The sequence below is a fragment of the Amblyomma americanum genome, chromosome 1 (assembly GCF_052857255.1).
Source record: "Amblyomma americanum isolate KBUSLIRL-KWMA chromosome 1, ASM5285725v1, whole genome shotgun sequence".
NCBI classification, from domain to species: Eukaryota; Metazoa; Arthropoda; class Arachnida; order Ixodida; family Ixodidae; genus Amblyomma; species Amblyomma americanum.
The window spans coordinates 173850846-173877357 of NC_135497.1; the positions used below are offsets into that span (position 1 = coordinate 173850846).

The 26512-nt window shown below is 44.6% G+C and overlaps 1 protein-coding gene across 2 annotated transcripts; it reads left to right on the forward strand.

Annotated features, from left to right (window-relative positions):
* The first annotated feature begins 1003 nt into the window (after positions 1 to 1003).
* On the forward strand, positions 1004 to 26428 carry LOC144114213 (magnesium-dependent phosphatase 1-like). 2 transcript variants are annotated; one of them, XM_077647804.1, is made up of 7 exons: positions 1004 to 1262; positions 3634 to 3694; positions 6245 to 6352; positions 7322 to 7429; positions 9027 to 9112; positions 17942 to 19094; positions 25034 to 26428. In XM_077647804.1, the coding sequence occupies exons 1-6, from the start codon at positions 1214 to 1216 to the stop codon at positions 18022 to 18024; spliced, it is 495 nt and encodes a 164-aa protein (XP_077503930.1). In that variant the 5' UTR covers positions 1004 to 1213; the 3' UTR covers positions 18025 to 19094; positions 25034 to 26428. The 2 variants fall into 2 exon arrangements, with proteins under 2 accessions (XP_077503930.1, XP_077503931.1); XM_077647805.1 differs by lacking the exons at positions 17942 to 19094; positions 25034 to 26428 and adding an exon at positions 11654 to 11709 and having other exon boundaries at positions 1067 to 1262.
* The last annotated feature ends 84 nt before the right edge of the window (positions 26429 to 26512 follow it).

Genomic DNA, 26512 nt, shown 5'->3' on the forward strand with positions numbered 1-26512 from the left:
CGCATTACATGGACGAGGGACAGCGTCACTGAGATTTCTTCCTGGCCATTGTTGATGTACAAAATTGTAAAAAACGTTCTTGAATGACAAAGATTCGTTAAAATATTTGTCCTCAACTTGATTATTCATATCACGGACATGCACTACTTTGCTGGTTTCCAACTCATATAGTTCTAAAATTCATGAGACATTTTCTTTATTTACTGAATAGACAAATGGAAGCATTGATATCAGTTATTTCTGCCACAGTTTTTGGGACATACGAATATATTATTTTATGAAAAATACATATTTTACTTGTCGTGACAATGCGTAGCGTTCAAGAATTTGTTTGCAGCATCTAATACGCAATATTTCACTCTAGCAATAGCATTGGATTAATATATTTGATCCGTACACAAATTCTATGGGGAGGCCGCACTGCAACATGAGCCCCCCTCGAACAAAATTTCTGGCTACGCCACTGATGAAGCCTGAAGGTAATGTTTACACCCAATAAAGTGGCGCGTGGACAATGAGAGATGCCATACCGTGGAGGACTCTGGATTAATTTCGACCACCTGGAGTCCTTAACGTGCACTGGCGTCGCACAACGCACGAGGGTCTTTTGCACTTCGTCTCCATCTAAAATGCGGCTGGAATTTGGTCCCGCGTCCTCATGCTCAGTAGCCGAACGCCCACATGACAACCGACGGCGGCTAAGTGAGCTTATCCGTGCGGCTTGTTTCGAAGTTGTCATAGTAATCATTTGCCGCGCGCGTGCGTGTTCCTAAATGTTTATATTATCAATCGACTATAGTAATAATTTGCCGCGCGCGTGCGTGTTCCGAAATATGTTCATATTATCAATGTTGAAAAGCGACACGTCGTTTTCCAACAGCGGAACGATCGGGCTTGCAAGGGTCAAAATATGGCGCTTTATGACGTGTTTCTCTAGCGAGCCAATCCGAGCCGTGCAAGGTGCGATTTTTCCACGGAACCACGGCACGGAAGCGACGGAAGCAGAAGGCACACCATTACGACGGTCGAAAGTGATCGAAACGTGCGTTTGCTGTTGGGGCCGTGGACTTTTCTATGCCATACATACCCTACAGTCAACGTTGCTACAGCCCGCTAATCGACAACGTACCGTAGGCGCCGTCGGCCCGTAGGGCTGCAGTAGCGGCGCAGGCGAGGCGATCCGCGACCCGGCGCCAACGCTGATATCGATACCATGTGCCGTACTGACACAAAGCGTCCGAAACTTATTGTCTTTGACCTTGGTAAGTGCAGGGCACCGCTCGTCCTGTGCATTCTCTGCTACGTCGGCGAAGTTTGGAATCTCATAGTGATCTGCATGGGCAGTAATTTCCTAGCAGGCTTGTCATTGCCATGCTAGCCCGGCTTGAACACGGCTCGATCACTGCGCGATTCAGCCCGGCTCTACGTTCTAGCGCCTTTTAGCTGACGCTTTTGATTGTGTTAACTTTGCTTTTTTATGTACTGATCGTAGAGAAAACAGTCTAAAAAAAAGTGAGCAAAATAAAAAAAAAGCGCTCATTCTGCTGTTATCATGGCGGGGGCTGGGGAAAGTCCGTCCTCGTCGCATCCGCTGCTTCTCTCATCGCCTGTCGTAATCAAAACCGTGTGAAAGTGTATAATATGCTTTGCGCTTTCTTCGGTGCATGTGACAGAGAAAACGCACTGCACTGTGCAGGCTAGATTAGGGAGAAAATATTTCGTGTTTCATGCTGTCCTGTAAACAGTGGTTTTCAGTGTTTGTTTGCTTTTGTTTTCTGTCCACGAAGTCAATTCATTTTCGTGGCAACTGAATAAACATAGTCTTCTATGCATTCTTCTGTGTAGGAACTGTAGTGGAAAGTCAAAAGAGAATGCTGTAGTGCATGGCTACATTGCTTAGGCTCTCATGATTACCTTTAAAGCAGTGACTTGGGATTTTTATCGTAATTGTTGTAAAACATTTAAGATTTGTACCATAGCATAGAGAGGTTTCCTCACTTTCTTCTGTTTCAGAATGCAGTATGGAAACTTTTATGTTAGCTGGTTCGTAGTGAATACTGATACAGAGCCCGAAGAAATGAATGCAAAGGAAAGTATGACACTGCAGTTTGTGGAGATTTTCTTAGCATAAAAGATTTGGCAAGCAAGCTTCAGTGAAGAGAAGTCAATACCAAATAAGTCTTCATCAGTACATTTCCTGCAAGTACGTCATGTTGCAAAATTTCAACTGCTGCCACAATGCGTCGAGAATTTTCAGCACAAACTTGTGCCTGTTTGCTGATTTAAAGTTAATTATGTTGGACTGGACGTACTGTTGAAATTTTGCCAGGTGCTGTTAGCTGTCGTAAAATACATCATTAGATGATCATTTTTAATGCTTCATCCAAGGTCATTGAGCTCCTCTATACATATCTCATGTGTGCCAATTGATGATCATCATTCCTGTAGTTCTGTTTGTTGTGTCTTATTCGAGTAAGTATGCCAGTACAGTGAGTCATGGGGGACATAGTGGGGCCGAGGCCCCCCTCTCAGTCCATAACCAACATGCACGAACTGCCAGCATTCCACTTGCAGCAGGCTTACTATCTCAGCTGATTCTTGTGGGTGTTGAGAAGATTGCATTGTGTACACATGGTGCTCCTTTTTATTCAATACAGATCTTTTATAAAAGGGCAAATAATGGCTATAGAGTGCTGCTTGTCAGTTCAGGTTATCTGGCCAGGTGGAACATCATGGAAGTATATTTGTGAATATTAATTGGTTAATTATCTAGCATGTTTTATCAAATTTCTAGTTAATTCTAATTTGTCACTATTGAATAAAATAAAACCGTGTAAAAATAGAGACCACACTCATATGAGAGGGTCCTTCCTTTCACTGAAGTTGACATTCTGTCTTGGAAGTATGCCATTAATATCTTGTTCTCATAATTGCTGCAAACTGATGCGAAGTCTATAAATATACAAACGTAAGTTACAAACATAACTTTATACATCGTATTAAAAACCAGCGCTTAAGAACACAGACAGAGGACGAGACACACTGAAGGCGCTGATCAGCACCTTCAGTGTGTCTTGTTCTCTGTTTGTGTTCTTAAGCGCTGTTATGAGCACCTTCAGTGTGTCTCGTTCTCTGTCTGTGTTCTTAAGCGCTGGTATGGATCACCACCAACTCGCCCAATCCTCAGTTCTTCTACAGTTAACTATATACAAACACAGCAGGTCCAGGCCTGCTGGAAGGCCAGCCTAGCCTGGACTGGGTAAGCCCAAGCCCATGCAGTGTGCTACTGTACATCCGCCAACATTGTGAATAAAGGTTGTAGATTTCTATACCACAAACAAGTTGGACAGCAAGTGAATGCATAATGACTTGATTCAACCAAAGTGTACGTGAATGTGGTACCAAGCAAGATTTTTTTTTTTTCTTAAATTAATTCTGTTTTTACACATTGCGCTGTTTTGGCCCATTAAACATATAAGAATTCATTCTGTAGTTCAGGTACAAAATCCTGCCAAGGGTTCACTTGCAAAAACCAGTGCATGCAGAATGTGGCTGTTATGTTTAAAATAGTAGACATTGATAAAATGTTGATGGTAGTGTGTATGTTAAAGTTTTTTTTGTTTATCCTTAAAGACTACACCTTGTGGCCTTTCTACGTGGATACGCATGTGTCGCCTCCATTTAAGAAAGAGAAGTAAGTAGTTGCATGTTGCATTGCTGCTTTCACTTAGAGAAATGAAATGCAACTGAGCATGAGGAACAGCCAAAAAGAAACAGTCCTGGCGCAGACTCTCGAGAAATTTATTTTGGAAAAATGCGCATTGTGTTTTGGGGATGGTTGACAGTGTATTTTATGTTTTGTCCACAAGTTAGCTGTGAGTCTGCGTCTGTCCTTTTCCTCCTCTTGTGTGTGCATCCCCTGTACAATACCAACATTAATCAAGTATGAGCTTGGCGCCTGTAGGTGTAGTTCAGATTTTCCTATATCATGTCAAATTACTGTTCAGCACCCAACCCAACAATTAAATGGCATGCTCCATTTTTTTACATAAACTGTTATGTTGGTAAGCACTTAGAAACAGTAGGTGTACCAAGGCAATCTAAAGTCAACAGAAGTATCTACTGTAGATCAACACTAAAGCTAAACAGGCGAGTTGGGGATACATTTTAAGGCCAACAGCGCGAAACACTTTTGGGCGCAAAGAGAAACGCATAGACGAAACAGGGCATTCTTCAGATCTTCATGTTGTCGTAAAACCTCTAGAATATAAAGTTGGTCATAAAATTAACTTTCTAATGGAAACATGGCGCTGTACTACGATTATTTTCATCCTCTACTGCAGTGTAGTTGCTATAGTCATTTGTTGGGTTATGTAGTTGCTATAGTCATAAATGCATAGTCTTGACAATATGTTTAGCTTGCAAGAGTATGGTTGGAACAGAAAACATGCCACACATAATTTTGGTGGCATGTTTTCTTCTTTGCTATGATGTGTAAGACATTGCTATACATGGATCACCACGTGATATTTGCCTATGACCACTTCATAATTTATTGAATTTTTCTCATGCTGTTTCGGTTTTGGTTTCAACAGCTCTGCGACGTCAATCTTGCTTTTAGGCGACATGAGGCATGAAAAAACTGCAATATAGCCGCTGCTTCTTCATTCGTTGTCATTCCAGCTATTGATATAGACTGGCTTTAGCATTTTAGTTAATTAAAACAACGAAGCAGAGATTATGTTGCAGTTTTTTTTTCATGCTTCGTGTGGCCTATACGCAACTTAGATGTCATAGCCACGATTCGGCTGTTGAAGCCAAAACCGAAACAGCATGAGAGAGAAATTCGATTTCAAATTATTTAGCAGCTCTAGGTGAATACCACATGGTAATACATGTACACGAATCCCTTACTCATCATTACAAAAAGGAAAAACACACCCAAAAATCAAAATGTATATGCTCCTCTAAGAGAGTATGTTGGCATGCCTGACTGCACTGACATTCAACTTTGTGGAGATTAGGATGTGCGGCGCTTTCAGGTGAAACTATAGCTCAAATAAATTGTGATACAAGTGCATTGTGCTACCTAATTTTCATTTTCACATGTCAGAGTGATTTGGTCATAGCAGTGCATCTTATCAACATTACATTCCATCTGCAACTTGTAATTTTTGTCACAACACACCCCCGAGCTCAAATGGACACAGTGGCGTACTTCTTACAATCTAGCTTTGAAACCTAAAGTACTGCAGCACTCACTATAGTGAAGTTGCTTCATTCAAGTTATGTTGTGGTCTCGGCGCAGATTCATAATGTGAGGCTCCACTTCGTGCAAAAAAAGGGCGATGATGGAGTGTTCTTTCCTTTTTTTTTTTTACTGCGGTGAATTGTCAGCTGTTTCATCTTAATTCTGCTTTAGGGAATTTTTCTTTTTCTTATTTGTGGTGTTAATCAATGGGAAATTAGTAGTGTGAACATTTTATGGGCGACAACTGATTTATTAGAAAGAATAAGAAAAACAACAACATGGCTACAGTAGGATCCGAAACCACGACCTTCATTTGTCGCATATGGTGCTCTACCACTGAGCTATGGCAGTGGTTGTTCAACCTTCTACCTTTGGGGGTATTTATGTGGCGTATAGCATAAACCCGAGAACATTCACTAGCGCCACCCTCGTCCGTAGCAGTGGACATAGAACATCCTGTATTACTGCAAGTGCCACTTGGAATGTGAACACTGAGGGCGGCAGCTTTGCAAGAACACTCTTGTGCTACCTACGGCATCAAGGCTGCCAGAACCAAGGCTTTCATTAAGCTGTTAAAGAGACAAGGGCAGGGAAATGAGCTCATTATGACATACATATGAAAGAAGCCAGCAGTCATCAAAACTAAGGAAAGCATAGAGGATTTTTTTTTCCTGAAAATTTGCATACCTAGTGTTGAAATAGCATATAACACACTTGCATGCTTCTAAGTGTGCATCTTATCCCAAGTTGCCATCCTGATACAGTTGAAGTGCTCAGAATAGAGGATGTCTTGCATTTTTTCTTCTTTTTTTTTTCTGGAATGTCTGCTGCCCACTCTGCGGTGTGCCGTGATTTGTTAAAGTGTCATGTATTTATTCACCAGGAAGCTCATGCATATGACTGGTGCAGTGTTGTGACATTGTGCATGTCTTGTTTACATTGCATGCTGTGCATTATTTGGAGCTCCAGCCACTAACTTAATGTTCTCTGCAGAGGCAAAATTGTTGACCGTCATGGGCGAAAGGTTGATGTGTATCCAGATGTACCAGCAATGCTACAAAACCTCAAATCTCAAAATTACCAAATGGGAGTAGCATCGAGGTAAGCAGCACATCAGGTTTCTTGCATGATTTTGTTGGCCAACCAGTTTAGGATTATTAATGCGATAGTATTTAAGTTGTCTTCTTCCAAAAATGACATGGTTTCTCCGTGAAATTTCCTGATTGGTCAGTTGGGAGAAACCCACAGGAATCAGAGTACCATCAAATTTGAAATTCTGAAGGACTCCCAAATTTTAGGAGTTGGCGGAGAGCACCGTCAAAGTTTGAAATTTCGAAGGACATTCAAAATGTGGTGGTTGGCCCACCAGAAAATTTGCCAGTTGGCCCAACCACAAAATTTGGCGCTTGGACCACCTCCAAAATTTGGCAGTTGGCCCACCCAAAAAATCTGCCATTTGGCCCATCCCCAAAATTTGGCAGTTAGCCTACCCCCAAAATTTGACACTTACCCACCTCCAACATTTGGTAGTTGGCCCACCCCCAAAGTTTGGCAATGGGCACACCTGACATGGGCTATGTTGGCATAGTGGGTGGATTTGGAGTTTTGGCAGGAAAGAGTGGTGTGATGTTAAAGGGCTGGAAACCCTGGTTTCAACTGGTTTTGGCAGGAAAAGGTGGCAAGATGTGAAAAATGGTGGGAAAATTTGGTTTCAAGCAGTTCTTGGTGAAAAAAGATGTTACGTGTGCAGCTGTGGGGAGCCAAGCGTCTGTCTGCCAGGAGCTCACGGATAGGGAAGTTGCATGTCAGTTCCTTTCTGAAGCAGTTTGTATTTGTGTCTAAATAAAATAGTCATGGTGAAGGGTACAAAATTTAATCGCAGGAAAGACATCAGAATTACAAAGTAGATTGCAGAACTGACGACCTAAATGCTATCGCTTTTCCTTCATTAAGAAATCATTAAGAAGGACCCTAATTTTTGGTACCGTCTTTGGTAACTAACCTGAAAATGCATCTACAAAGGCCACTGTCTTTAGTGCCCAGGCTCATTAAACTGTCTTCCTTTCATAGGACTGATGATCCGGATGCAGCAAGGCAGCTTCTGACCATACTAGACTGGAACAAGTACTTTCCCTTTCAGGAAATTTACCCTGGCTGCAAAGTAACCCACTTCAACAAGTATTGCAACTTTTCATTTCACTTTTTATTTTTTGAGTTGTGAATTTTGAAGCTGAATTAGGAAATAGTTGTTGGTCATAATATGTAAAAGGCTTTCTTCAGATTTATGCAACTGTGAAAGAGCCACTGGTGAATTCTTATTTCACTGCTGTAGTACTGACAATGCTAGTGGCTCAAGGACTGTAAAGAAATTTTCAATGCCATTTTAAATTTAAGACATTTTTTGTCATCTAAAAAATTTTGTAAATGCATCTGAAATGCCATGACCCTGGACTAGAGATCTTAAGCCTCGCTTCTCAAAAACTTATTGCTGATGTATGGAGTCATCTTTAGTAGTTGGTTAAGTAGGTTTCTCTGCTGCATATAAGGACACTGACGTGAAACCATGCATAAATGTCACGAAATATTGTGTTATGTCCTGGCTACTGTGAAGATTAAGCAGCAGTTCTATCACTGCCATCAACACGACCCCTTAATGCCCTGACTCCTGTTCAACCCATCGCAACAATTCAACTGTATCATGACAACCGCCCTTTTGCAAGTCAACTTCCACTTGCATTTTTGTCATATGGTTCCATCATTTAATTTAAATCAGTTTTATTACTGGTAATAGCATTTCTTTCTATAACCGCAGCTTAAACTGTGACCATTTGTGCATTAATTACTTTAAAATCAAATTCTCCGGTTAGGAAAAAGGCCAAAATAAACTATAAGGAACTTTTGACCACACTAGGATACACATTACATCACCAGGGAAAAATAAAACGGTGGTCATCAGTAAGAAATAAATATTCGCTGAAAAATAAACCATTGCATTTAAAAAAAAAATTAAAGTTCATCTTTCTTAAAAAGTTCTTCCTTAAAAGATCCTTAAAATTTCTTCCAAAAATAAAAGCTGAGAAGTTCAGCCCCTGCTTAGAGCAAATATTTTGACAGCAGTTATCGCAGTAGTCAACACCCCACATATATGGCATTTTGTAATACAGTGGATCGCATTCACATACCCATCATGTTGGGCCTCTCTTTGGTATTCTGCTACTCAGCACAAGGTTGTGGCTTTGATCCTGGCCACAGCCGCCACATTTCAATGCAGGAAAAATGCAAAAACACCTAGTGTACTGAGCTTTCATTGCACATTAAAGAAAGTCGGCTGCCGCAGTGGCTCAGTGGTTACGAAGCTCGGCTGCTGACCCGAGAGGCACTGGTTCGATCCTGGCCGCGGTGCTGACATTTCGATGAAGGCGAATTTTTGGAGGCCCATGTACTGTGTGATGTCAGTGCACGTTAAAGAACCCCAGGTGGTCGAAATTATCCGGAGCCCTCCATTACAGCATCCCCTCATAACCTCAGTTGCTTTGGGACGTTAAAATGCATAAAACAAAACCAGATGACCAGTATTTATCTGAAGTGCACCTGTATGGCATGCCCCACAGCCCAGGTGTTGCTGTGGCATGGAAAAATCTGTTAATTCTTTAATCACATTCACATCTATCATTACACAGACATAATTGGCTTAGCGATATTTTTAAATTGCTGTTGGTTTTTGTGAAATAATTTGCCTAGTTATCTCAAATGTTATGCCTTGCTTGTACTGCAGGTTTGCACAGCGAACAGGTTTTTCTTACAAGCAAATGCTGTTTTTTGATGACGAGATGCGAAATATCACCGATGTGTCTAAGCTTGGTATGTGCATTTTTTTGTCCATTATTACTTGCATGTGGCAGTGAAATTTTTGCAAAAGTCTGCTTATGATTCAGACAAGTAAAATCGCACTAAACATGGCATGGACATCGGCATACTCTGTTGCCCATCGCCACTTTTTGTACTTGCCTTTTGTTGTAGCTATAACTCTGAATGCAGCCGCTCTTGTATCAAGCTGTGAGTTACCGTCAAAGTGTGACAAAGGCCCAGTGCCTGCATGGTCTTTTACCTTTTAATGCCCAAGTCATGAAGGAATCGAAAAAAATTATTGCCTCCCCATTGTGCTAACTAATGTATCCGCATTCAAAACCTGATATTAAAATTTGTTAGTGTAGCTGAAACTTGAGAAATAGGCATGTTGCCAGTCAGCCACTGTTAGCACTTAGGTCCATTTTGTACGGTTGGTCAGAGTTGTGTGAAAGACCAAATTTAAGGCCTTGAATCAACTTGAAAACCTAGAGAAAAGTGAACAATTTTTTATCCATCCAATGACTTCATATTTTGCCAGCAGCATTTGCCAGGAAACAAGCGACAAAGAATTGTTGGATGCTTGCTGGAATTCGCGCATGCGTGCCCCTTTTTCCTCACTCAGCTTGCTTGCTCAAAGTGACATCAAACATTTTGAACGGAAATCGGTGGCTGCTGAGAACATATTGACATCAAACTTTATATCTAAGCTCCATAAAATAATGAGTAAACTGTGTGCAGAGGTAAAGGTCTAACATCCAGGCAGGCACTGTTTGTTATATGAAGCCAAAAGCACTGTAAACTGGGCCCTTCTGCAATATGGCGTTGCGTATGCGTGTTGGAAGTAAGGCCGAGGGATATAGAAGCGCTTGAGAAAGTCTGATCAATGTTTCGGTGGGAGGCTTTATCCTTGCAAATGCAGGCCTAGTATTCTTGGCACATTCTTCTTGTGTGGTTAATGTCATGACACTGGTTACTGCTGTTACCATTGGCGGTTTACAAGGGAAGGACTAAAGCAAGAAAGCAAACTAATATATAGTTTCTCGAGCTGTATCACCAGTGAGTGAGTAGTTTTTTTAATATTCCGGGTGCTAGTAGACAGTGAGGAAGATGAAAAAGTGATGCCAAAGAAAAAGGGGAAACACCAAAAAAGAAAAATAGTCAAGGGGTGAGCTGGTTGGGAGAAGCCTGAAAGAAGTGGTGATGTTACAAGTGTGCCCAAAAGAGTGTATGTGGAAAGACTGTGGTGCCATTGAGGGGAGAAAAGCTTGGTAATGAGAGCTAAAATGAGGGAACTGGGCAGCTCTACAAGACACAAGAAAAAGAGGCATGAAAATGGGCAGCTATACTTTGGAACTGAAAGGTGACTCACTAGTAGAGAGGTGTGTGGTGCCACTGAGTATTCAAAGGGGTTAGGTATTGCAGAGGTTTAGAGAAGCGAGGAGCTGAAAGGAGGAAGAGAGAGAAAACGAGTGGAATCCCCATTACCTTGCACATTCCTGCCCCCATTTTTGTACTTTAATTTTCAAAAGGTCTGCAAAAGAGGGGAAGGGGAGTAACAACTAACGTGAAATAGTGTGTAGATTGACTTCGATAGTTTGCCATCTCCACTCAGGAATCGTCAGAATCATATTTTATACACAAACCCATTTTTATTTTTATTTCCACAATACTGCAGACCCTCATTTGAGTCCAGGCAGGGAGGGCAGAAAAATACGTTCACTCAATACAAGAGCAGCTACATCGTAAAACACAGAACAATAAAATTGTCTAATGTAGTACATATATCTAAAATAGCTCACAGAGTGCCTTGTCAAAATCAACAGCCGATATCACTCGTAGAGGCAGGGCGTTCCATTCGTAAATCGTTCGCAGAAAAAAAAAGATTAAAATCGTTAGTATGCGCAAAGTATGGTGCTAAAGTGTGATCATGATGACAACGAGCTCTATGCTTTTCTGAAAACTGCGCATAGGGGATTGGAGAAATGCCTAGTTTTCCATGAATTAGTTGGTGAAGGAAGGATAGGCGGGCTATCTTGCGTCTGACGTGAAGTGGTTTAATATCATTTGCTGCCATAAACGAAGATGGGGAATCAGTTCTATTGTACCTATTAATGCTCATGACAGGGTTATTTTATGCCACTCTTTGGTAGCATACGAGGGATGTTCATTATGTTTTGCCTCCTGGACTTAACTTTTTTGTTAAGCAGTTGAATTAAATGATATCAGATTCAAATTTTAGAATGTCCTCTTTCTGAGGATTACGTCGTTTTCTATATATAGTCTCCATCAGCAGCACCGCACCTTCATTACTAATGCATTAGTCTCTGCATGCTATCACAAAAGAATGAGGGCGGCTGTTGATGACACCATTGGCGTGCTGCCTCGGTGACCACTTTGTCATATATGAAGTGTGTACCCTTAAAAGGCAGCTGCACCACTTGATTATTCTGCGATATTCGAGGATTCAAACCTATATAGGCTGTAGGTAAACCATTCTAAGTTTTTTAGTGCTAGCATTTAAAATGGTGATGTAATCGACAATTAAATTTTAAGCTTTTCAGAGCACCAGAAGAGGGCAGAGAAGCTTAGTGTGACGTCGCGGTCGGTAAGATTTCAAATTTTCGTTGCAATCAGCCACACACTGCCGTGCGTTTCTCCTCAGAGCACCAGAGGAGTGCAGAGAAGGTTAGTGTGACGTTTGCAGTTGATAAGATTTCAAATTTTCGTTGCAGCCAACCACACTTTGCCGTGCGAATGTTGATGCTGCCAAACAATGCTCAGCGGGTTTTGCCTTTGGTGACGTTGGTTTTTTCCCTCAAAGCAAGCATTTATGTGTTGAAAATGCACCGGTGCCATAGATGACGTCATCGTGCGCCCCCACTTGGTGTTGTGCACTGTGGAGAAGCTTGAAGGCTGTCGTGATTTTAACTGGTGATTGCGTCACCATTTCAAATGCTAGCCCAAAAGGACTTCACATAATTTACCTGCAAGTTTCCCGTATGCGACCCATTTAAGCTCGTTAAATTCTAAAGCGTCTGCAGTTGCCCTGGTTAAGAGCCACAAGTCCAGTGGAGTGAGGTTCAGGCCTTAATGTAGGTATAAGGCAACAGTTTCCCTCATTATTCTATGACAGTATGCAAAGACCAGCTCACTGGTGGTAGAAGTGGATCACTGGTGTTGGGGACTGTATCAAAAAGTGATGCAACTCCTTAGAAAGAGGACACTCCAGACTTTCATTTAAATGTGACATCGTTCACTTCAGTCATGTAATAAAAAGTTTGCAAAAGTGGGGACACTGCACACTGCGGTTGTTTATAGATAGGCGTGCGAATAAATGTTGGCTCTATAAATGTATTGGAAGAAAATGAATGATTGCCATGAAATCCTGAGCAAGTCCCTACCTTCAGTCATCCAGATACAGTAAACCCTTGTTATAATATCATCGTGTAGGCAAGTAGGTAAGTCTCATTATGAAGTTATTTTGACAAAAGCAAGGGCACTTCATTATATCTGTAATAATGTGGCACATGCACGCTGGTAGTGATTTAAATATTTAAAACTGGCACTGAAGGGAATTGATCCCTGTTTTTGGCAATGTAAAATCACTTTCATATCAGTGCAAGATAAAAAAATGCAAGTAAAATGCACTACTGCAGGGCACCAGCAGTAGCCCTTAAAGAGCAGCACACTAAAACACCACTTGTGACTCTAATCTTAAATGCCTTTGTGCCAAAAAATATCATCAATCATTAAAAAACCACCTAAGGTCACATTCTTTGCCACTGTACTCCTCTGTGTCTTCTTTTATTCTCATGTTTGATGCCAAGCCGTGGGTAACATGCATGGACATAGGCAGCGATATCCTCCTTACTGCAGACTGACTGCCTGTCTTGTTCGCTTTCAATTCGTTAGTCTCACTCATATCTCCTCCCAATTGCTCTCCTCAACCTGCACTATTTGCATAGTTTGATGCAGCCACTATAAAACCATGCTCACATTCAGTTCATGAGATTAGAATGTAACATGCTTTCTACCCCCTAATGTGTTCTCGGTTACCATGTTATGAGGTAATCTCTCATGTTTTTCTAGCTTGCTCTTCACACTAAATGGAGTCCACCAGAAGTGTACACCAGAAAAATTTGGCCTAAAATGCATGCATTCTGATCGAATCCATGACAAGCTCTGAATAAGTAACTTCAGTGCAGCATGGGAAGCTGCAAGCTGAGGGAAATGGTCTTTGTTCTCTACTAAAGATGGGGGACCAAAATTAAGATGACATTGACAGAGAGCCAGTCATGTAGCCTGCTGTCGCCTATGTGTTTGTAAGGCTATGTTTAAACTGCAGCACCCAAGGTGTAACTGCAACAGTAGTTCATACAACTTGTTGCACTCATAGCATCTTTTCCGGTTAGTCTGATAGTGACATTTTCAGCTTTTCTTTTCTAATCATTCATGGGTTATGATTTGGAGGAGCTAGAATTACTACTAAAAAGCATGCATAATTAGTCAAGTGACGCTAACAAGGAATGATGAAGGAATAAATTTTTTTCCCAGCTCGTCTGCTTTTACGAAACTACTGGCAGACAAATGTTGCAGTCATGTATGCCACCCTGATGCTATTGAAATATGTGTCTTGAGAGTATAAGATGTATGAAAATTGAACATTATTGCATTTAAAATTACTGATATATGGCCTTGAATACTTCTCTGGCTCCAAAAAGGCAAAACATAACACTTTGAAAACGTGTTTCTTATGTTTCTTATATTCTTCCATCTCAGCAAGCGTATGCTGTTGTATTATTGGTCACATGCTCTGTGTTCCTGTTCTTGGTGCAATGTACAGCTGCAACAAAAATATGCGATTATTGACAGAACTTAGCTTTATTTCCTTTTGTGCGCATATATTTTGTAAACACTTTACAGGTAACGAAAAAATAGCATTGGCCCCACGGTTATCAGTATTGTCTGAACATGACCACCTGTTTATCAAGGGTGCCTGCTCTTCCATCAGTTTTTTGTATTTTGAAGTGCCGAAACATTCTTTAAATTAATGTATGGTCGGTGGAGCTACTCATATATGATGCTGCACCTTGATGGTGTATTTTGCCAGAACAGCAGCTTGGACTTGTTGGATTTCCATCCTGAAGTTAACAATGCAGAATATAGATGGGGACATGAGACAAAGACGCAATGATCACTGATGGTTTTGACCGAGCCGCTCACTCTTAGGTTTTGCCGGCCATCGACTACGACTGCGACCATTATGTGTCTGTCCTCATACTCGGTGTCGTCCACATAGACCACATCCTGCCTTGCTCAATATCTCTTCTGGAGTGCTTCCGCTCTTTTCTGTCTTCTTTCTTAGGGGTATTCCAGATGCATATTCTTCAGAAGCGGCGGAATGTAGAGAAAAATAAATTGTGCTCGTTATTTCGATCTCGAAGGGGACTGGCAAATTGTTCATATTAAGGCAAGTTCGAATTATCGAATGGGCGCTAGAATGAGCGGTTATAGCGCCCCGCCGCACAGGCAAAACCCGAGGCAGTCGCATCTAGACTCGCTAGGCGCTACTGCACGTTTGTGGCGGGCATATTCTGAGAATTAAATTCATCTGGTCTTAGTGGCAAATGAAATAAATTGATTGGCCAGCTATGCCAATCAACGAGTACTGGAATGCATTCGTGTGAGCAGTGAGCTTTAGTGCTAGAATGTATGGCGCTATTTATGCTCCGAAACATGTTTATTTGTGGGGAAGGGTTGTCAAAATTAATAGTAATCGGCGAAGTGCATTTGCTTGTGCTTCTTCTGCCGAGACTCCATCAGCATTATCTGCAGCTTGCCCAAAGCTCCTGCGCAACGTCAGAGTTCTCATTGACAGAAAAGTGGCGTGCTGCAGCATTGAGTGCCGATGCTACTTCATGTGCACTTGGCGGTGGCATAGTTTCGTCACCGCTGTCGGACTCATGATTGTCGGCTGTTCTCACTGCACATGAGCCCTGCCACATCTGCTGGGAGCATGTAAAGCCCCTCTATTGTCGCTAGCGCTGGTCGGAAGAAAAAGTCATGGAGGTGCTTTAGGAGCGAGCATGCAGCCTCAATTATATCGGCGTCACTCAGGGACTCCGTCTCCACACTGCTGTCTACGTAGGTCGCGCTCGCGACACCAACAAAAAGAGCTGTCATTGGCCAAACCGTCATGCTACGTTGTTTACACCACGTGATCGCGACCCAGCGACCGCGGCACAACGAAAACCTAGAACGGCTCGCGCCGAAGCATCAGCAGTGCGGGCGAGTGCACTCGGCTTTTTTTTTTCTTTTCCATTGTTTTACATCTCTGGTAAATTTGGAGCGTGTTTTACTCGCTGTGGGTCAACTTCTATCTACAAGGAGCAGTGTCAGCTAGTGGCTCCTAGTTCGAATTAACCGTAGCGTGTGCAGAGTTTGAATTAACGAGCTTTTACTGTATTTAGTTTACCGTGTAGGCATCATCAGAACAAAGTTTCGCTTGTTTCAATTAAAAGGACCAGTAAATACTTGCATGATGGAAGCCAACTGTCACCGAAATCAAGGAGTATAGGGGATGTCTTCTCTTTTTTTTTGTGGTTTTCATCAATGGGAAATTAATAAAAGCAGAAGAAAAAATTGGCTGTGGTTTAGCTCTGGTTAACCCTAGTTGAATTGCGAAAGCTTCGTTTCCTAGGCACGTCGTCTACGCAGCGTCTCATTCTGATGCTCTGGAGAACTCAAACCGGTCTTCCGCAGTCGAAGAGTCACTCAGGGACGTGGCACGACTTCTTCTAGCCGCATCTTCGTTACGACGCTTCTCGAGTTGTAGGTCGCGTTCTTCTGCCATCTCTTGAGCGCGTTATCTCTTCCTCGCTTCATTCTGTCGTTGTTTCATCTCTTTCGCGCTCTCCATAACGACTACAATACACTGAGACAAAGCGCATATATATATACACCCCCCGCGAGGCGACACCTCCTCTCCCTCTACACCAGCGGAGCACATCTGGTGGAGCGAGCGGCGACGGCAGCGGCGTCGACGGTGGTGCCATCTGTTGGAGCGCGGCTGCGGCGTTGCTAGGCAACGGCGGCTCAAGATCGTTCGTCGGCCACGGCATACGGCTGAAGTGCGACTACGGCTGGCTGGCGTAGTGTTGCTTTCACAGCAAAAACACCACGTGCCACTGGTGGGATCCGAACCCATGGCCTCCGAATTTCGCGTCCGTAGCCCAACTGAGCTACGGTGGCGGCTGTCCAATCTTCTGCTTACGGGGGTATGTATGTGTAGTGGGTTTGGATCCCACCGAGAGCATGTGGTTGTTTTTCTTCTGCTTTTTCTTCTGATGAGCTGGCTGGCTGGCTGGCGTAGTGTTGCTTTCACAGCAAAAACACCACGTGCCACTGGTGGGATCCGAACCCATGGCCTCCGAATTTCGCGTCCGTAGCTCAACTGAGCTACGGTGGCGGCTGTCCAATCTTCTGCTTACGGGGGTATGTATGTGTAGTGGGTTTGGATCCCACCGAGAGCATGTGGTTGTTTTTCTTCTGCTTTTATTAATCTCCCATTAATGGAAACCACAAAAAAAAATAATAAATCCCCTATGCTCCTTTGTCTCGGTGACTGTTGGCTTCCGTCATGTATGTCATAACGAGCACCTCATTCCATTCCTGTGTCTGCTGAACAGTAAATACTTGGAACATTGGTGAGTTCTGCAAGAGAATAATGCTGGAGCTTTTGCAAAAGTGGTGTCCACTATTGCCTGTTGCGCATGGTGGACCAGTTGCAAACTGCTTTAGTGGTATGTGTAGCTTACAGCTTTAAACCTAGATGACGCCACATGCCCAGGTACACAGGAACATGTTAATATCTGCATTTTCCTGATTGGTTGAGGAGACTTGTGGCTTCCATAGTGCTGCAAGGACATGGTTAGATGAAGTATAGGCATTACTAGCTACCGACAGCACAAAGTAGTGAAATCGCTACAACTGCCGACTATAGGGCCAGTGTTTGTATTGTTTAAATCAGCATAGTTTCAATCAGGAGTATGCAAAGGGAAAAATCATAAAATTACAAGTGTCAGTGTGGTAGTCATAAATGAAACCTAAAAAATCGGGGACTTGACAATGAAATCTAGAACCTCAGACACGTGCTTCAAGGAAAGAAAAGTTTTCTTAAACTCTAGAGCACAGCTGACTTGGCTGAACATGTAGACAGTGGGACAAAGGTTTGTTGTTGTATGGCCCAGTGTTCTACATTGCTAAAAAGTGCTGCCTATACTGATAGTTCGAGTCAGGAGCTTAATGCCTGTAAGATAGCAATTATTCTTTCGGCTTGCTATTATCATATGGAGTACCACAGGCCAGATATTTGTGTGATCAACAAGGTGCTGACTCTTAGTTCAGTAAACCCTCATCTTGCTGCTGGATCCCAAGGCCAGATCAGAGTCCTAGCGCTGTTGAAGGACTCTAGACAGACTGACCTCTTTATGTCCATTCAAGGTTTGAAGCATTTCATTTATGTGTTTAAAATGCCTTTTCTTGAAGCTCTCATATTGATGTGTGACAGCAGAAGGAATTGGTAATGTGGCAAATATGAACGGTTGTTTTGGGTAGTTCTTTCGCAAATAAAAAGTATGTTCACTTAGCAGAGAGTTAGTCAGGTTGATTGTCTTTTCACCATCATAATTATTACCACCGTCATCCCCAAGCCATAGGTACGTTCCCCATTCCATTGGTTGTGCTGTATTTTAAAGTGGGGTTTTGGGTAAATAGCGTTGCCATTGTGTCAGTATGGTGCAGCACTGTAGTTCCTAATCTGCCATCCATCTTCCGTTTCAGGTGTAACAAGTGTATATGTGAAGGATGGAATGTCTCAAGAAGTTATTGATGAAGGCCTAAGTAGGTTTGAAAATGAAACGTGAATGGTAGCATTACCTCACTTTGTTAGTGATTAGCACCCTTGGAGTATAGAGAAGCTAGAAAAAGAAGTGTTCAGCTTTGTTTACATTTTCTGTGAGTGTTAAAAATTATCCTAATAAAAATTTGCGTTGAGGATCAAATAGTATGGTACTGTGGAACTTTTAAATGAATTAGTTGCTTCCACTATGCTTGTGTTCAGTGATAGTAGTGACTTAGTGCAATATCGCTCTGACACCTCTTAGTACATGGAAACTGCAGCTGCTTTTGTCAGTTACAGAACCCATGTCGCACAGCCATCATGTTTGGCATTAAGTAGGTTATGCGAATCTTAAGATCGCAAAAAATTGCGAGGAAGTCCATTCTTTGAAAAACAGTTTTTTGTACTAAATATACTTAAGACGTAGATTGCATTAAATTTCTAGGAAGACCATTCTTTGAAAAAGTTTTTTGTACTAAATATACCTTAGACATATTGTATCTCCACGAAAGATCCACGCTCAAAGCAATCACAAAGTACTGAAAAAAGGAATATTTTGAGAGTCAGCTGAAAAACAAAGCGTGAGCTTTGAAATGATGTTCCGCTTCACATGTTTGCAATTTCGAAACTGCTCCCCAACCACCAGTATTTAAAAGGTTGTTTCATGCCCTTTCGTTTGACACCTTCCATGATGGCATGAGAGCAGTGCAGCCAATGCTACAGCAGTTTTCCTGCAACCTTGTAAGGGCACACAGACTTCGTCTCTTTATCTCCGTTTGTGATTTTACAAATACAGTCTGTACCTTGCAGGCTTTGTCTCTTGTTTGCCTTGGGCAATAGATTTGAGTTTGGTATAAATTTATTCGGGAGTAGTAGAGTTGTGCAGTACTATATTTACTGGCTTTTATATTATGAATTAAATTTAATTCATTGCTTTCCTTAATTCCCAGCCAAACATTTTGTATGTTCTGTTCATATATTTTTTTACCAATGTATTTTTACTCAGGCAAATTTGTAAACAGCATCACCACCTGTAACAGCCTGTAATGAAGAGCCCAACTAAAACCACAAAGCTTCTATAACTCATATTGTCACGTAGTGGTGACGGCAGTCGAAGCAGCGATGAAGACGGACGAAAGGATCTTCTAAAAGAACTGTTTATTGGGCTGACTTGCACCCAAAATGGACTGAATCACTCGGCGGCGGCGAAGCGACAAGCGTGCTCGGCGGTCGTCGAACAGAATGCCCGCCGCTGTCGGCCGTGCTCAATTTAAAGCTGATAGCGAACATTCGAGATAAAGGGCGCAAAGTTACTAGAACATTCCGGAACAACGTAGAATCAGCTTTGCCTGGCTGCGATCAATCGAGATAAATCTAGTCGCGTCTTGCGTCGCAAACAAAGCGATAAGGTGGTGTCGCGGCAGATTTGAAAAACGAATAAACACTGCAAATATTCGCGGCATTACTCCCCTCTCAAAGAAGCATCGACCCGATGCATTAAAACAAATAATGCGACTAGTAAGGGAAAAAAACGGATCTTGCGAAAATAGAGCATGGAAATGCAGCGGCCTTTAGCGCGCATAATACGGCTTCAGACGAACTACATGGACAACTTCTGGTCGTACGCGGCGTCGCTGGGATGCAGTCATTGCGTCAGGGATGACTTCATAATCCAGTTCACCCAGTCGACGAAGAACCTTGTACGGGCCGAAATAGCGGCGCAAAAGCTTTTCACTCAATCCACGGCGGCGAATGGGCGTCCACACCCAGACTTGGTCTCCTGGCTTGTATTCCGCGTTGCGTCTTCGTAGGTTGTAGCGTCTGGCGTCGGACCGCTGCTGATCTTTGATCCGTAATCGGGCAAGCCTTCGAGCTTCTTCTGCGCGTTGAAGGTAGGCGGCAACGTCGACGTTCTCTTCTTCTGTAATGTTGGGCAGCATGGCGTCTAGCGTGGTCGTGGCATCCCTGCCATGGACGAGCCTAAAAGGCGTCATCTGGGTGGTCTCCTGCACTGCGGTGTTGTAGGCGAAGACGACGTAAGGCAGGATGACATCCCAGGTTTTATGTTCGGCATCGACATACATAGCGAGCATATCGGCGATGGTTTTGTTCAGGCGCTCGGTCAGTCCGTTGGTCTGCGGATGGTATGCAGTTGTCCTCCGGTGGCTGGTTTGGCTGTAGCGCAGGATGGCTTGCGTGAGTTCCGCCGTAAATGCTGTTCCTCTGTCCGTGATGAGCACATCGGGGGCGCCGTGTCGAAGAAGAATGCACTCCACGAAAAATTTGGCCACTTCTGCTGCTGTTCCGTTCGGTAGGGCTTTCGCCTCGGCGTAGCGGGTCAGGTAGTCGGTCGCTATGATGATCCACTTATTTCCAGATGTTGACGTTGGAAAAGGGCCAAGCAAGTCCATGCCAATCTGCTGAAAGGGTCTTGAGGGAGGTTCAATGGGGTTCAGAAATCCTGCTGGTCGTGTAGGAGGAGTCTTTCGTCGCTGACAATCTCGGCATGTTTTCACATAGTGTGCGACATCGGCAGACAGTCGGGGCCAGTAATACTTGTCTTGAATGCGGCAGAGGGTACGAGTAAACCCGAGATGTCCAGCTGTCGGCTCGTCGTGTGAAGCCTGTAGAACTTCTTCGCGGAGACAAGTAGGTACAACAAGGAGGTAGGCTGTTTTGTTCGCTGTAAAGTTCTTCTTCACAAGGACCTCATTCTGCACACAGAAAGAAGACAGTCCTCGCTTGAATGAAGCGGGGGGTGAAGAAACCTTGCCTTCCAGGTACTCGATGAGGCCCTTTAGGTTGGGGTCCGAGCGTTGCTGCTGAGCAAAAGAGCTTGCGCTGATGGGTCCCAGGAAGGCGTCCTCATCGTCGTCCAGCGGCGGTGCATCTACAGGGGCTCGTGAGAGGCAATCGGCGTCAGTGTGCTTGCGTCCGGACTTGTAAACGACGGTGACGTCAAACTCCTGGAGACGCAGACTCCATCGAGCGAGTCGGCCAGAGGGATCCTTCAAATTGGCAAGCCAGCAGAGCGCGTGGTGGTCGCTGACCACCTTGAACGGCCGTCCGTAGAGGTAGGGGCGGAATTTCGACGTAGCCCAGATGATGGCAAGGCACTCCTTCTCAGTGGTCGAATAGTTAGCCTCGGCCTTAGAAAGGGAACGGCTAGCGTATGCGATGACCTTCTCGAGCCCGTCACTTTTTTGAACGAGAACGGCGCCTAGTCCCACGCTGCTTGCGTCGGTATGAACTTCAGTATCGGCGTTTTCATCAAAATGCGCAAGGATCGGTGGGGACTGTAAACGACGCTGAAGTTCTTTGAAGGCTTCTGCTTGCGGCGCTTCCCATTTAAACGGCACGTCTGCCTTCGTCAGTTGGGTTAGGGGCTCAGCGATGCGCGAAAAGTTTTTCACAAATCGTCGGTAATATGCGCATAGTCCGAGAAATCTGCGCACTGCTTTCTTATCGGCCGGCGGTTGAAACTGTTCAATAGCGGCTGTTTTCTGCGGGTCTGGGCGTACTCCTTCCTTGCTAACGATGTGGCCTAGAAACAGCAGCTCTTCGTAGGCAAAGTGGCATTTCTCTGCTTTCAAGGTTAGGCCAGACGACTTGATGGCGTCTAGTACTGTTCGCAGTCTTTTGAGGTGCTCTTCAAAGTTCGAGGCGAAGACAACGACGTCATCTAAATATACCAGACAAATTTTCCACTTCAGGCCTGCCAGCACTGTATCCATTACTCGCTGAAACGTCGCTGGTGCGGAACAGAGACCAAATGGCATCACCTTGAACTCAAACAGCCCATCCGGAGTTATGAATGCTGTCTTCTCGCGATCTCTTTCGTCGACCTCAATTTGCCAGTAGCCGCTCTTGAGGTCCATCGATGAGAAATATTTGGCGTTGCAGAGGCGGTCCAGTGTGTCGTCGATGCGGGGGAGGGGGTAGACGTCCTTCTTTGTTATGTTGTTCAAGCGGCGGTAATCCACGCAGAATCGAAGTGCGCCGTCTTTCTTTCTCACTAGAACAACCGGTGCCGCCCATGGGCTGTTTGAAGGCTGGATGACGTCGTCGCGAAGCATTTCTTCGACTTGGTCCCGGATGGCTTGTCGTTCTCGCGGAGACACACGGTAGGGGCTTTGACGGAGAGGTCGGACGTGTTGATCCGTTATAATGCGATGCTTGGCAATTGGCGTCTGCCGCACCTTCGGCGATGTCGAAAAGCACTCACTGTAGTTTTGAAGCAGATTGCGGATCTGGTCTTGTCTGTTCCGGTGCAGGTCTGGGTTGATGCCGAAAGTGGGCGAGTTCTCTTGGTCAGGCGGATCTTCTGCGGAGGGGTCGGAGAGGGCGAAGGAATCTCGTACGTCAGATATTTCGTCGTAGAAAGCAATCGTCGTTCCTCTGTTAATATGCCGGTATTCTTCGCTGAAGTTAGTCAGCAGTACTTCGGCCTGGCCATTGCGGAAATGTGCGATGCCTCTTGCGATGCTGATTCCTCTGTCTAGTAGCAACTGCATGTTCCCCTCGATGATGGCTTCAGTGTTTATGGCTTTCGTGGCGCCTACGGTCACGATAACGCTTGAACGGGGTGGGACGCTCACTTCTTCCTCCAGGACACTTAGGGCAACGTGATTTTCCCGAGTTTTCATCGAAGCGATGGCTTCGTCCGTCGAAAGCGTGATCAGCTTGGATCGCAGGTCGATGATCGCCTGATGCTCATTAAGGAAATCCATACCCAAGATCACTTCGCGGGAGCATTGCGGTAGCACAACAAAGGTCGCAGGATAGGTATGTCCTTTGACAGTCACTCGCGCTGTGCATTGTCCTGATGGCGTAATGAGGTGGCCCCCAGCGGTGCGAATTTGTGGGCCGTCCCAAGCCGTTGTGACTTTTCTGAGCTGCGCAGCGAATGTTCCATTCATCACCGAGTAATCGGCTCCTGTGTCGACTAGAGCGGTAACTTTCCGGCCGTCGATAGTCACTTCTAGGTCGGAGGTCCTGGCTCTTGCATTGCATGTCGCTCTCGGCGTCGGGTCACGGCTTCGTCGCGTATGCGAGTCACGGGTTGGGCGTGTGGTCGAAGCTCCTCTGGGTGGCGGCGTCGATTTCAAGGTAGCTTGCGTCGTGGTCGAGGTTCTCATTGTGTGCGGCGTCGGTGCAGCGAGTGTCGGTTCTTCATGCGGCGTCGCGGGTGCAGCGTCTTCATGGGGCGTGGTCGGTGGAGGATCTTCGGCGTTTAGCTCGTGAGCAACCTCACCTCCAGAGGTTGCTGCCTTTAGTTTCCCCTACGGGGGCTGGGCGACCTTCCTCGTACCGCGGCTGCGTAGCTGCGGCGTGGCGACGCAAAGCGCGAGGTTGACGGCGATGGTGAGCGCGAAAAGCGGTTCGGCGTGTACTCTTCTCGACGCAGGTACTCGTCGATTTCGTGCGGGCGTTGTCCGAAGCGTGGTCGTGGGGCGTTAACGGCAAATCCTCGAAGACCGATACGTCGGTACGGGCAGTGACGAAGAATATGGCCGGCCTCACCGCAATGGAAGCACAACGGCCGGTTGTCGGAAGTCCTCCAGGCGTCGCATTTCCTGGGGCTTGAGGGTCGGTCATAGGCTGGGCGGGCGGGGGCTGGGAGGCGGCGTTGTGGGCCAAGTGGCTCATCTCGGGGAGGACGTGGGGGTTGTCGTTGGGGCTGAGCAGTCCTTACTGCAGCGGCGTAGGTCATGGCCTGGGGTTCTGTGGCCGTCGGGGTGCCAAGTGCCTGTTGCACTTCTTCCCGTACCACGTCCATCAGAGTCGATGCTTGTGGCTGTGGGGAGGATGGCAGTAATCGGCGTAGCTCCTCTCGGACGATTTCGCGGATAACGTCCCGCAAGCTGTCGCTGGTGGTGGCCGGCGTGTCCGAACGGATTGCATAGGCAGAGGAAGGGCGGTTGTACTGCCGAGCTCGGACGTCGAGGGTCTTCTCAATCGTGCAGGCTTCGTGCATGAATTCCTCGACCGTTTTTGGCGGCTGACGGACGAGGCTGCCAAAGAGTTGTTCTTTTACGCCGCGCATTAAGAACTGAACTTTCTTTTCCTCGGTCATTCCGGGATCGGCGCGGCGAAATAGGCGCTTCATCTCCTCGACGTAGCTGCGGACGGGCTCATTCGGAAGCTGGATCCTGGACTCGAGGAGTCGTTCGGCTCTTTCTTTCCTCACGAAACTGGTAAATACCTTCAATAGTTCTCTCTTGAATAGCTCCCATGTCGTAAGGGACGACTCGTAGTTTTCGTACCACGTGCGTGCGGAGCCATCCAATGAGAAAAAAACGTGTCCAATCTTTGCCGCATCATCCCACTTGTTGAATGACGCCACGCGCTCAAATTGATCCAACCATTCTTCAGGGTCTTCGCCTAGGGATCCATTGAAAGTTGGCGGCACCCGCGGCTGCTGCAGTATGATCGGTGTCGACATCTTCGGCGAGGTTGCGGTGCTCGTAGCCGCGTCTTTTCGCTGTCTTGTGCGGTCCGGCAGTTTCCCGAACTCAGGCTCCTCTCCCTGGAGACGTCGGCTGGCGCGCTGAGCTGCTGGCTCGTCCTCGGGTGCGAAGCGCTCAGGGCTGGCTTCACGACTTGAAGGGGGCGTCCGGAACATGGAAGGCTACCCCGCACCTCCACCAGATGTCACGTAGTGGTGACGGCAGTCGAAGCAGCGATGAAGACGGACGAAAGGATCTTCTAAAAGAACTGTTTATTGGGCTGACTTGCACCCAAAATGGACTGAATCACTCGGCGGCGGCGAAGCGACAAGCGTGCTCGGCGGTCGTCGAACAGAATGCCCGCCGCTGTCGGCCGTGCTCAATTTAAAGCTGATAGCGAACATTCGAGATAAAGGGCGCAAAGTTACTAGAACATTCCGGAACAACGTAGAATCAGCTTTGCCTGGCTGCGATCAATCGAGATAAATCTAGTCGCGTCTTGCGTCGCAAACAAAGCGATAAGGTGGTGTCGCGGCAGATTTGAAAAACGAATAAACACTGCAAATATTCGCGGCAATATTCTAGTTAAGCTATTCAAAATATAATTTCATATCTGAACTGTACATAAGCACATTTTCATAGTAGTTATAATCAGGATTGTGCCAGAAGTAAAAAATAGTTTTTAAGATCCACATCCCCCTTTACGGGAGCGCAATTTATGTTGGCAGACAGGGGTGAAGCAAGAAATTCTATGATGCTTTCACATGACTAGAGTATATCAAGGTGTCTGCAGAGATCAATCTCTATTGTAGTGTATTTTTTGTTTTCCGTGTCTGCGACCTTTTCGTCACACTCCAACTTCATTGACTTGTTTTTGTGGCAGTCCTTTTAATGCAAAACACCAACTGCCAATTTTTTACCATGTGGAAAGTTTCGTACAAAGTTCCGCAAACGTTGAAGATTGTAACATCGTAATGCCTGGATTTATAAAATAAACACCTTAGGGATCATGGATTACGCTTCTATTTCTATGAAACGTATGACTTTAGAAATTCAGAAAAAAAAAATATTATTGCTGTAGACGAAATCTTCTGTATGAAAATGGTGATTGAGGTGCTACCATGCTCACGGTTTTGTCAGTTATTATTTACTCTGCTAACTGGCATAAAAAACCACTCTATTTGGGACATGAGGGATGCTAAATTCACCTGAAGCAAAGAAATCACTGCTAAGTGTAGCACACCCTCGGATAAAGCTGCAAGTTTGCATTGCGTCCAAAAAGATTAATTAGATTATGGTGCAACAAAGATGACTCAAAGAACAAGAAGACGAACACAGGTGCCACTTCCTGATGTTCAAACATGTAAACTACTTCAACACAAGAATTAAACATTAAACTGAGTGCATTATTTGCTTCCTTGACTTTAGAGGTCCCCATTAAACATGTCCCTCATTTCTTGCAATGAAATTTTTTTTAATCTACTACCACAGAAATAGGACATTTGATGTTGCGCTTTGCTGTTCCACATTTATTGAATAAACTGCTGAGGAAAGGAATATCTGCGGAAAAGAGTAGCCCATGTGAAATTTGCGACTCTTTGATATGGTGACTTTTATGCTTCGTTTGATATCTGTGCTGAGATACATGAGGCTTTTCCAATTGTTCCTGCTTAATTAAAGTTTTATGACTATATCTGTCATAATACAACATGTAAATTAGCCTTACCGATCTTTTTATATGCATATTGATTTGTTTTTCTAGCCTTATGTACCTGCACTGTTAAATATTGCTGAATTCATATTCCTTCTTGCCCAGCTTGTGTAGTGTAGTACATCAGTTATTCAACATGCTTTGTCGTTTTCATTGTATTTTGCCTTGTACAAGGGGGTCCGGACTCCTTCAAGTGAAATGTGTTTCGCTTATTTTCCATGTCTACCTACATTGTCCTGATGTAAACAAAGACGACTTGACTAGCTCTTTGTGAGCAACTTGTGTTCAACTTCAGAGCAAGAACTTGGGCAACGCTAACAAAAAAAAAATGGTACTTCTGCTGGCTTTAAAGT